Here is a 12234-nt window from a genome sequence, read left to right as displayed (position 1 = left end):
TGAGCTTAAACCGCCGGACCCTCAAAAGCGAATAAATTCCCACCTCTCTTCAGATGATGACTCACTTGTTTTTAATTCAATGGTTCAACTGAACTATATCAATAAAGTTGAGAAGGCAAAAGTCAGGTGTGCTAACCTCTACAGGCCACTCTCATGTATTTCTCATTTTGTACAAAATGTCTGTGATTTCATTGGCTTATTTACATATCTTTTTTATTAACTGAAAATAGCCCTTAATAGTAGATATTTTCAAAAGATGTTCTATAATTAAATGTCAATAAATGAGTCGAATGAATGAAAAGGTGTTGATCAGTCTCTTTATTGTTAGACTGACGTGTTCTTGCTGGAATATCGCACAGCATGCATGAAGAACTAATTACATATAAAAAATCTTCAGTAACACACAATATATTTAAGTTAAAGGACAGAGAATATAAAACACAATGTACAATTATAAATAAAAGGGAAGTTACAAAAGCATTGTGTTGTGTGTTTAGTCCTGTTAAAGGTGCTGTGCAGTTAGCTGTTCAGTACCGCCGCGTCGTCTTCGCCGTTTTCTGATTCGGTTTTCACTCTTAGCACTGCTGCGGCGCTGGCGGTCGCGGTTACCGGCGTCTCCGAGCGAGTCTCTTCAGCTGGTTGACCTGGCGACTCGTGTACGCGCATGTGCTTAGCGAGGTGATCAGCACGCAGAAAGACTCGCGGGCACGAGCTGCAGCCAAAGCGCTTGGCGCCAGTGTGCGTCTGCAGGTGGCGCTGGAGCTCATCCGATCGGGTGAAGCGCTTGCCACAGAACAGCCAGTTGCACACGAAGGGTCGGTCGCCGCTGTGCCAGCGTAGGTGCGCTTTCAGGTGTGACGTCTTGACGTAAGCTTTCCCGCAGCCGGGGATGTGGCAGTTGTGCAGGTGCTTGCGTTTGCCGTCGCCGTTGGTTCCCAGAGACTCGGCGCTCAGGCAGTTGGGACAGCGGCAGGACGCCTGACTCGGTGTGCGACCGCCGGACCGCCGCTGGGATTTGGGCCGAGGCAGTGCACCGGCGGCCTCCTGTTGCTCGTCTGAGCCGTAGGACGATGACGTGTGCTGGACCGGAAGCAGCTCCTGCGTCAACGGCTCCATCTTAAATCCCTCGGTGGGGTAGTGCATGGTGGAATGGGCGGAGCTTGAGGGAGGCAGGCAGCACATCTGAGGGTCGGGGGTGTAGGAGCCCACGGAACCCCCCTGGCCTGCTGTCCCCTGCAGATCCATCCAACCTCCAGCAGGCCCGGTGTGCACATCCCACCAGCTGGACATGCTCACCTCGTCGGGAGGGGGTCCGGCGCGGAGCCAGGGGTCATACGGGTGCGTCATAATGCTTTTGTGTCTCTTTTGTCTACGAGGAGAAGCTGACAGTATCACCACATGGTTAGGGCGGGGAATGTGATATATCGCTGTCTGAACCTGTAATGACAAAACAATTTGAACAGATAATAACAGGTCACTCGCAAACCTTCACAACATCCATCTGTAAACAGTCTAACGGAACATCGATGTAATGCGACGGATGTGACTGTTGCGAAAGAATGTTTGCTTGGATGTAACCCTGCTTTTTGTAAAAAAATTTGTAGCTTTTGATTCTTGCACATCTGTGACTGTAGTTGGCTTTTGTAAATTGCGTATTTGTGTACTGTTTTAATGACAATATATGATCACAGCGATTGTTTTTTATGAATCTAACTTCAGTACACCAGAAAACATTTGACAATACATCCACAGACATTCAGTGCCTACTAGAAACTAACTCTCTTACAACTCATCCACAACTCCTGTTTGTATTGTACTTCGTGTGTGTCGTGCAAGTCTCTAAACACACACTCATGCTTCCAGACCACACACACATAAGCAGTAAACATGTCCAAACTTGCTTCACACGTCCGAAGTGCAAAGACACTTTGAAGAGAGAAAACTGTGGGTTTGAATTGAAGAAACTGATGGAGGAGAATAACAAACTGAAAAAACTAAAGTTACTTTAGTCATGTGATAATCCATCAGCTGTTTTCATTAAACTCTTGTAACAACACAAAACATTGTGATGCAGAATCTCAAATATTAACACACTCTGAGTTTACAGAGGCTTTTCATAAAATCATCAACTAATAGCTAACTTAAGGTTTTCTTTAAACACATCTTGATTATCGTCTGAGCAAAAACTGTGACACATGTCTACTGAACCCAAGCTGCAGTTTCACTGGTGTGTGTGTATAGTGTTTGTGTGTGCATGTGTGCGTGCATGCATGTGCTTATGGGTTGCAGGAGAGCCTGAGGATCGCAGCTGTAAAGAGCTGTTGTGTTGTGTATGTGTGAAACAGGTTAAACAGTCTGCACATCACAGACAAACAAATGAAGCTTGACATCATCACAAACACTTCTGAAGTGAGCTCTCATACACACAAGACTTTCATACCATTCAAATGATATTCACTGAAACAAACTCTCACACTAACCTGTTGACAGTTAAACATTTACAGTAGAGCAAAACATTCTTCACATTCATAAGCCCTTTAAAGATTACAACTCTTGATGAAGTTCATAAACACGAACATGCTGAATGTTAATAAACACGAGAGAAAGAGAGTTTACCTGCTCAACGTCTCCTGATGCTGTGACAACACAACAGAAGTCAGCACCGGTTTATGACAGACAAAGCCACACCCCCCCACACACACACTTCATTCATACACACTTTCATTGATGCACACACACTGTCAGACAGTCCGAGCCGATGCTTGAATGAGTCTCAACACGTCAGTCTGAGACTCAAACTACCTGAAAGACAGACAGGAAATCACCCCCCAACAATCACACACACAGTTTCCCACCACTGGATACACACGCACACACACACACACACACACAATTTCCCACCGCTGGATACACACGCACATACACACACACACACAATTTCCCACCGCTGGATACACACGCACACACACACACACAGTTTCCCACCGCTGGATACACACACACACACAGTTTCCCACCGCTGGGTACACACGCACACACACACAGTTTCCCACCGCTGGATACACACATACACACTCGCACGCACGCACGCACACACAGTTTCCCACCTCTGGATACACACACTCGCACGCACACACAGTTTCCCACCGCTGGGTACACACGCACACACACACACACACACACACACACAGTTTCCCACCGCTGGATACACACACACACAGTTTCCCACCGCTGGGTACACACGCACACACACACACACACACAGTTTCCCACCGCTGGATACACACACACTCGCACGCACACACACACACAGTTTCCCACCTCTGGATACACACATACACACTCGCACGCACGCACACACAGTTTCCCACCTCTGGATACACACATACACACTCGCACGCACGCACACACACACACACACACAGTTTCCCACCGCTGGATACACACACGCACACACACACAGTTTCCCACCGCTGGATACACACATACACACTCGCACGCACGCACGCACACACAGTTTCCCACCTCTGGATACACACACTCGCACGCACACACAGTTTCCCACCGCTGGGTACACACGCACACACACACACACAGTTTCCCACCGCTGGATACACACACACACACACAGTTTCCCACCACTGGGTACACACGCACACACAAACACACAGTTTCCCACTGCTGGATACACACAAACACACTCGCACGGACACACACACACAGTTTCCCACCGCTGGATTAACACATACACACTCGCACGCACGCACACACAGCTTCCCACCGCTGGATACACACATACACACTCGCACGCACGCACGCACACACACACACACAGTTTCCCACCGCTGGATACACACACTCGCACGCACACACGCACGCACACACACACACACACACACACACACAGTTTCCCACCGCTGGATACACACACTCGCACGCACACACACACACAGTTTCCCACCGCTGGATACACACATACACACTCGCACGCACGCACGCACACACACACAGTTTCCCACCGCTGGATACACACACACAGTTTCCCACCGCTGGGTACACACGCACACACACACACACAGTTTCCCACTGCTGGATACACACAAACACACTCGCACACACACACAGTTTCCCACCTCTGGATACACACATACACACTCGCACGCACGCACACACAGTTTCCCACCTCTGGATACACACATACACACTCGCACGCACGCACGCACACACAGTTTCCCACCGCTGGATACACACACTCGCACGCACACACGCACGCACACACACACACACACACACACACAGTTTGCCACCGCTGGATACACGCACACACTCGCACACACACAGTTTCCCACCGCTGGATACACACACGCACGCACACACACACACAGTTTCCCACCGCTGGATACACACACACACACACACACACACGCACGCACACACATACACACACACACACGCACACACATACACACACACACACACACACACACACATAGAGCGTAAATTAAAGTAAAGCAGTTTGTTCTTGTGTGTTACTGTACATGAAACTCTTCACATCATCATCATCATATTACTGCACTTCATTTCTATCAGTCTGTACTGTAGGAAAAAACATTCACTTCTTCATCACTACACTAACGCAACACCAATGATATTAATACCATTTCAATCATTGCTATCTTTTACTGTTGGGTCTCTGTCCAAAAGAAAGTTACCGAAACAAAATAGACAGTCATGTGAAGAGTACAGATGACCTGTTATATTCAAACTGTATATCCTGCACTTGCTAATGTCACTTCTGGTTAGACCTAAACTACATTTCGTTACACTGTACTTGTATATGTGTAATGACAATAAAGTTGAATCTAATCTACTATGTTCCCAACCAAACATCTTTTGCTTTAAAGCTTGTCATTACAGACACATTTCTTCATAAACTGCCCTTTTATCTTTTGATGTGCTCAAATCACAGTAGTGATATATAACATTCACAGCTTTGTGAATTTGACAGTTATAAGAAAGTTATAGGATAAATGTAAAGAGACCCAGAACTTGTGTGATGAATGTGACAGAAGGACGTGAGGTTACTGTGGTTTGTAATGCACAGACAGGATTGTGGACGGCTAATTGAATGTGCTGCAGGGAACTTCCTTCAGTTAAGATCATATTTACACACAGCAGCTACTGAACAACACATCTCCACAAGTGGGTTTGCCTGTGGAAATCCAGGAAATCCTCCGGCCCGACACACACACACACACACACACATGGAGTGGAACGCAGCCGTGTGTTTAGTGTTTAGAGAGCTGGTCTTTGATAGTCGAGCACACCTGTATTTTCAGGTAGAGATTTCCGCACTGCTCACGCCCCTCAGCTTTGATTGTTGAAGAGCACTGGCGCCAACACACACACACGCGCACTCACACACACACGAATAAACACATGCGCACACACACACACGCATAAACACACGCGCACACACGCGCACACACACACACACACACACACACTTCAGATTTAGTAAGCAGCATTCCTCCAGACTTACAGAGTAGCTTCAGTATAGCTTCACTTTTCTAAGCATATGTTTCATTTAGTTGTTTCACTTTTGTTCACATCAACATTTATTTAATTTTATTGGTTTGATTTCAATATAATATTATTTCATTTGCACATGCGGAGGAAGTACAAATACACAGTTTTTTAAGCAAGCTCTTGCTTTTAATAAAATATTATAAAAAATAATGTTATAATAATAATAAAGAGATAATTACCAGGGCTTTATTTGTAATAACAGTACAGAAATTTGTGAAACATAAATAAGGATCTGGTCAAGAGTATAAGTCACCGATTCGACAAATGCATTAAACAGCAATATGGTCAGCTGGCAGTTGAATTCACAATGCTGGGAATCAAAGCAGAAAATAACTAAGCCTTGTCACGCCCCCCATGCAGTTTGGGCACCACCTTATTAAAATGAAGTTATCTGATATAAACATTGTTCATCTAAAGTCTTGATAAATGTTCTAGTTCTGTCCAGACTGGACTATTGCAATGCGCTACTGGCTGGACTTCTAGCTTGCACAACCAAACATCTACAGATGATCCTGAATACAGAGGCAAAAAAGAAAATTGTAGACTAACCCTCTTCTCTCAACAGGTAGTGTTCTGGCTTTTGTTGAAACTAGTGACTTTGTATTAGCACTTTTTGTACTTTGCTCTTGTATGACATATCGCTTATTGCTCCCCGAACTCTTTGTATGTCACTTTGGAAAAAAGCGTCTCCTAAATGACTCAATCTAAATCTAAGACTCTGCTCTTGGCCTACAAGACCACCTGGTTTCAGCACCCTCTTATCTTCACTCGCTAATGCAGACGTATGTACCCGCCAGATCCCTGCGCTCTGCAAATGAACGGCATCTTGTGGTGCCATCCCAAAAAGGTAAATAATCTCTCGCGTGTATCTTCTCTGGATCTGTTCCACGTCTGTGTAATGATCTAACCAATGGTACAAGATCAGCAGATTCTGTTCCATCTTTAAGAACACATCTCTTCCGTCAACACCTGACTATCTCTTTAACGCTCGAGAACATTTCCCTCATCTTTTTATTCAGAATCCTTTAGCATCACTGTATACATCAATAATGATATCATGTCATTTTATGTTTTTATCCAACTATAGTAAAATCAAGCAAGAACATCATGTACAATGATGGCTTTAATACAATCTAGATGTCAGGATTCTCGAGTGGTGAGACACGGAGAGAGGACCCAGGTGCAGACAGCGGGTAAGGGGTTAACATATATTTAATAAATAATAAAACAAAGACCCACGTGGGGGTAACATAACAAAACATGGGAATATAATGACAAGACAGAACTGGACTAAAACTAACTACACATAAACAAGACTTGAATAAACTGTTGACATAAACTACAAATAACTAAACTCACACAACACAGGAACTCACCACACAAACCACAATGAACCAGCACAAGACAGAAGACACAAGGGCATTAAATAAGGGAGCAAATCAAGAGGGAAACAGGTGTAGGCATTAATCAATAACGAGGTAACAAGAGGATGGGAACAATGACGAGACCGGAGAGAGTATGGAAGGCCATAAGAACAATAATTGTCTCTCTCCACATTTAACATGAGGTTCTGTCATGATCCTGCCACTAAACCAAGAGAAACATGACATGATGCAGCAGAATCATGACACTAGAGTTCTTAAAGCAGATGAATACATTTAGGTAATAACTCTTTGTAATAAAGTTCCATAGAAGATACAAACACACACATTTATGATTTTCACACTTGTCTAATAATTATACAGTAACACTGCAGGTCAGTTGATCGTCCCTTCTGAAAATGTACCATGGTTTTTTTTGTGGTTGCCATGTTTTTTGGTGTATTGATTACAATTGGCAAACCCAAGATTTAACTACAGAACACGTGCGCTTTAGAGACTAAAATGATACAGCACCTGAAATATCATCTGAGCTTCAATGAAAGCTTGGACCTCTCGCTCGCTCGCTCGCTCTCCAACTTCAACCTTTACTTTTATTGTGTATTAGTGTAAGTTTACCCTCACGCCTGTATTTTATATATTGGGTCACTTTGGAATTAAAGGCAGAATGCATGATATCTTACAGTGCTAACTTTAGCCTGTTAGCACTGAAATCATGATCCCACCCTCCATGCGAATCGCCTTCCAAAGCCACGCCTCCTCCAAAATGAACATGAACGCGTGGATTACATTAATGTAGTAACAAACCTAAACAATCGGTTTAAGTCGGACTTTGATGTAGCAATATGTCGCTTGTGTCACTTGCGTATTTTTCATCACTGCTTTTTTCAAATAAAGTATTTTGTTTTTTATATTTACTAGTTGACTAGTCAGGTTTTTTGCTGCTTCTTCTGCATTCTCTCTATTTTGAAACAGCGGACGTGAGCGCACTGGGATGCAAATTATGTTGGATGAATATGTAAACAGGACCAGTCTCAACCAATGGCTATCTTCAAAACATTCGGCCAGAATGTTTTTATTGGTCAAACGTTTTTTGGTCCTATGCCTTTCACAGACGACATATAAATATAAAAACATATTTGACCTCTATACTTCTTGATTGCTATCAGGATGGGAAGAGATTTCCAACCAGCATGACAACATTTTTCTGAACAGAATCATGCATTTGCCTTTAATGTTCCCTCTTTCTTCTGAGCAGTTTTGAGACATTAATCTTCAAAGTTTTTGCATATAGCAATAACTAAGAACTGATGTGGGGACAATTCGTAAATGAGGATATTTGAAACAGGTCAAATAATGCAAATTAAAAAATTCACCTTTGGCTTGGAATTATATCTTGCAAAACTTTAACTGAAGCATTATTTGTCAAGAAACAAACAGTTTACTTATACTTAAAATCATAAGTACAATTAGTGTTGTATTTGTAACAAATGGCAGGCGAGGCAGCGGATCCAAGTGCTGTAAGGATTTTATCAAACAAAAAAACAAAGCAATAAAAGATCAAAGAAACGAGGAACTAACATGAACCAAGAAACACAGACCACGCACAGGAAACAAGACCCAACATTCAGCTAAATGAGATATGAACAAGAACCAATGAACAAAAGAACTACAACATAAAACAGCAACTGGAATTACAATACAAACTAAAAGTCCAAACAAACAGTGCAAAGAAACTGAATCATGTGGTTTCAGAACAGCTGATTGAGTTCTATCACCTCTGGGAAGGTTTATCTTGAGTTAAGCGCGTGCCCCACAACTACTACAAGCCACCATCAATGGCGTTCTGATATGACGATTCACCATGACAACGGCACCAAAATGAGCAACATGGCGGCAGAAAGTGCTTGAGAGAGAGACACAATTTCAGCTCTGCATACAGTGGATTTACTGATGTGCTGAAAATCACGTAAGTTTCAATTAATAACTAGATGAATGAATAATAAACAAGTAAATTCATCAGTAAATGAAGGAAACAACAGAAATAAGACAAAAAAGATCTTATGTTTTGAGTCGCCATCAGTGCTCTAGTTATGCAAATAAGACATTATGGTGTAAAGGACACCTGTAGGGCGTCAGACTCTCGTGCACAGTTAGACCCATCGCCGGTTTGATCCCTGATCTGAGCAGATTGGAATTTGTATTACTGCACCTCAAATTAACTGTTTTTTACCTTTATTCAGCATGCATGTCTGTATTTCTTTATTCATGCACTTTATTTATATATAGTTTTAATATAAATGCTCAGGGAAATGACAACATTCCATTCGGGTCCTAAACTGCTCTCCTGAAATCAAAGTTCATCTCTATGAATGAATAAAGCCTCTTCACACACAGGATCTTCTATAACAGCACATATGACACATAGGTCAGTGAGATGGTCTCTGTGTGAGCTAATGTGTGTCATGAATGACTGTATTAATGAATGAGTTACAGCACTTGTGCTTTAAAGGGGAGGAGATGGAAAGAAACTCTGGGTTAGAGAAGCTGCTCCTGACCGGGTAAGGGTCACAGAGTAAGTTACTATGGTTACTGGTGACCTCTCCTTTAGAAACAGGCTTGAGTTACTCCGCTCTCTCTGGTTTGACAAACCTCACATTCTGAAACAGAAAACGTCTCGGTTACGTATGTAACCTCCGTTCCCTGATGGAGGGAACGAGACGTTGTGTCGACAGAATGGGGTTTGACTTGAGAACCTACCTTCTCTGACTGACTTGAACAGGCCAATGAAAATTGGCGAATGAAATTTGCATGCCGGACTCCGCCCCCGGACATCCGGGTATAAAAGGGAGCCGGCGTGCCGCATTCATTCACCTTTTGTGCTGAGGAGCCTGAGGATCTTGCCCCGACTGCTGCAGCGGGCGGCCAGTGTTGTGGCATGAAGGACACAACGTCTCGTTCCCTCCATCAGGGAACGGAGGTTACATACGTAACCGAGACGTTCCCTTTCTGTCGGTCTCTCGACGTTGTGTCGACAGAATGGGGTTCCTCGGAAAACGCCACAGCGCTGTGCCGCGTCACAATTCCTCGCGAAGCGACGCTGACTGGCCTGGGCGTGTCAGACGTGAGCGCTAAGCATGAATTGCAACCTTCCAGCGGAAGGGAAGGAGTCCAGAGCTTTCAAAAAAGATGGGAGCCCCTTCCACCGGCCGTCACGGACGGCGGCCTAGTTCTCTTAACAGCGAGAAGCCGCCCGGCACCGTAAGGCCACTGGGAAGCGTCATTCCCCCCTGAGGGAACGCGCTACGGAGACCACTTCCTACCGCAGGGAGGAGCTTTAGTGGAGATTCACACACGGTCTCACCGGATAGGGGAGAGCACGTGGGAGACATGCAGACACGAGATGGTGTCGCGAGCAGGTGAAGTACACCTGGGAGAGGTCATGGGCCATCGATTGAGAGCCATTCATGAGAAGACATCAGACGGAACCGCCCTGTGGGGGGGTTACTACGTGTGGAGCACTAGGCCTTGTTTGAGTCACTGCTAGAGCTCAGAAACAGGCCAAGGGAGGCAGGGCTGCTCCGCCGAGCCCGACGCCGAGGAGTGCTTAGTGATGGATGGAATGCCTACTCTTCGCCCACGTGGGGGGAAGAGGGGAGGCTGGATAGCACCACGTCTCACCTATGGAGGAGTGCTATCGCAGGCGTACGCCCACCGGCTGCCGGACTTACCTGGCGGTGCTTCGTAAGACTCTGGCTGATACCGGTTCCACGCGGAGGCTGTAGAACCTCGCGAAGGTGCCGGGCGTAGCCCAACCCGCAGCTCTACATACGTCTGCCAGAGGGGCGCTCTGAGCCAGTGCCCACGAGGAGGCCACACCCCTGGTGGAGTGTGCCCTCACTGCAAGCGGGCACGGGAGATCCTGTGATCGGTAAGCCATTGATGGCGTCCACGATCCAGTGCGCCAACCTCTGTTTGGAGACAGCCCTCCCCTTGTGCTGACCTCCCAAAACAGACAAACAAGCTGCTCAGAGCTCCAGACGCTCTGCGTGCAGTCCAGGCAGAGGCGCAGCGCGCGCACTGGACACAACACGGAAGGGGTTGGGTCTTCCTCCCGAGAAGGGAGCGCCCGCAGGTTCACCACCTGGTCCCGAAAGGGAGTGGTGGGAACTTCGGGCACGTAGCCAGGCCGGGGTCTCAGGATAACGTGAGATTGACCAGGCCCGAACTCTAGGCAATCCGTGGCCACGAAAAATGCATGTAGGTCCCCTACCCTCTTGGCGAGCGCCGCTAGGAGAGCCGTCTTCATCGAGAGATGAGAAAGAGCGGCATCTCTGAGGGGCTCGAAGGGGGGCCTCTGGAGGCCCGCCAGGACCACATTGAGGTCCCAAGAGGGAACGGAGCGCGGACGGGCCGGATTCAGCCTTCTCGCGCCCCTCAGGAACCTAATGACCAGGTCGTGCTGTCCCAGAGACTTCCCACTAACTGGCCTGTGATGAGCGGCAATTGCGGCTACATACACCGTCAGCGTGGAAGGGGAGAGATTGCTCTCGAGTCTCGACTGCAGGAAGGACAGCACGCTCCCGATCGAGCATATCCGTGGGTCTTCTCCACGAGAAGAACACCAGGACGAGAAGAGGCGCCACTTAAAAGCGTATAACCGCCTCGTGGCTGGGGCCCTAGCCTGAACAATGGTCTCTACCACCGCTGGGGGTAGACCACTCAGGATCTCCTCGTCCCGTCCAGGGGCCAGACATGGAGGTTCCAGAGGTCTGGACTCGGATGCCACAACGTGCCCTTCCCCTGAGAAAGGAAGTCCTTCGTCAGGGGAATCGGCCAGGGGGGAGTTGTCGTCAGGAGCATTAGCTCCGAGAACCAAGTCCGGTTGGGCCAGTAAGGCGCAACTAGTAGCACTTGATGCTCCTCTTCCCTGACTTTGCACAAGACGTGTGCAATGAGGCTCACTGGGGGGAAGGCGTACTTCCGCTTGTCCCGCGGCCAGCTGTGCGCCAGGGCATCCGTGCCGAGGGGGCCCTCGGTCAGGGAGTACCAAAGCGGGCAATGGGTGGTGTCCAGGGAGGCGAACAGGTCCACCTGTGCCTGCCCGAACTGCACCCAAATGAGCTGGCGCGGGGGTGGAGCCGCCACTCTCCGCGGGGCGTCGACTGACGAGAGAGCGCATCGGCTGTCTGGTTCAGGTCGCCCGGGATGTGCGTGGCTAACAGAGACTTGGTCACCTGCTGGCTCCACAGGAGGAGGCGTCGGG

General features: G+C 46.9%; 1 protein-coding gene across 1 annotated transcript; it reads right to left on the bottom strand.

Moving 5' to 3' along the window:
* Positions 1–301: 301 nt before the first annotated feature.
* On the bottom strand, positions 302–2634 carry sp6 (Sp6 transcription factor). Its single transcript, XM_079462703.1, has 2 exons — positions 2617–2634; positions 302–1437 (listed from the first exon to the last, which is right to left on the bottom strand). The coding sequence occupies exon 2, from the start codon at positions 1345–1347 to the stop codon at positions 520–522; it is 828 nt and encodes a 275-aa protein (XP_079318829.1). The 5' UTR covers positions 1348–1437; positions 2617–2634; the 3' UTR covers positions 302–519.
* Positions 2635–12234: the final 9600 nt, after the last annotated feature.

Source organism: Barbatula barbatula (genome assembly GCF_947034865.1).
Source record: "Barbatula barbatula genome assembly, chromosome: 8".
Taxonomy (NCBI): domain Eukaryota; kingdom Metazoa; phylum Chordata; class Actinopteri; order Cypriniformes; family Nemacheilidae; genus Barbatula; species Barbatula barbatula.
Note: the sequence above shows the minus strand (reverse complement) of the source record. Positions and strands in the feature narration are given on the sequence as shown.

What these genes read in the sequence shown, in the direction of transcription:
- sp6 (XM_079462703.1), bottom strand. Translation starts at nt 1,347, where the DNA reads ATGACGCACCCGTATGACCCCTGGCTCCGCGCCGGACCCCCTCCCGAC.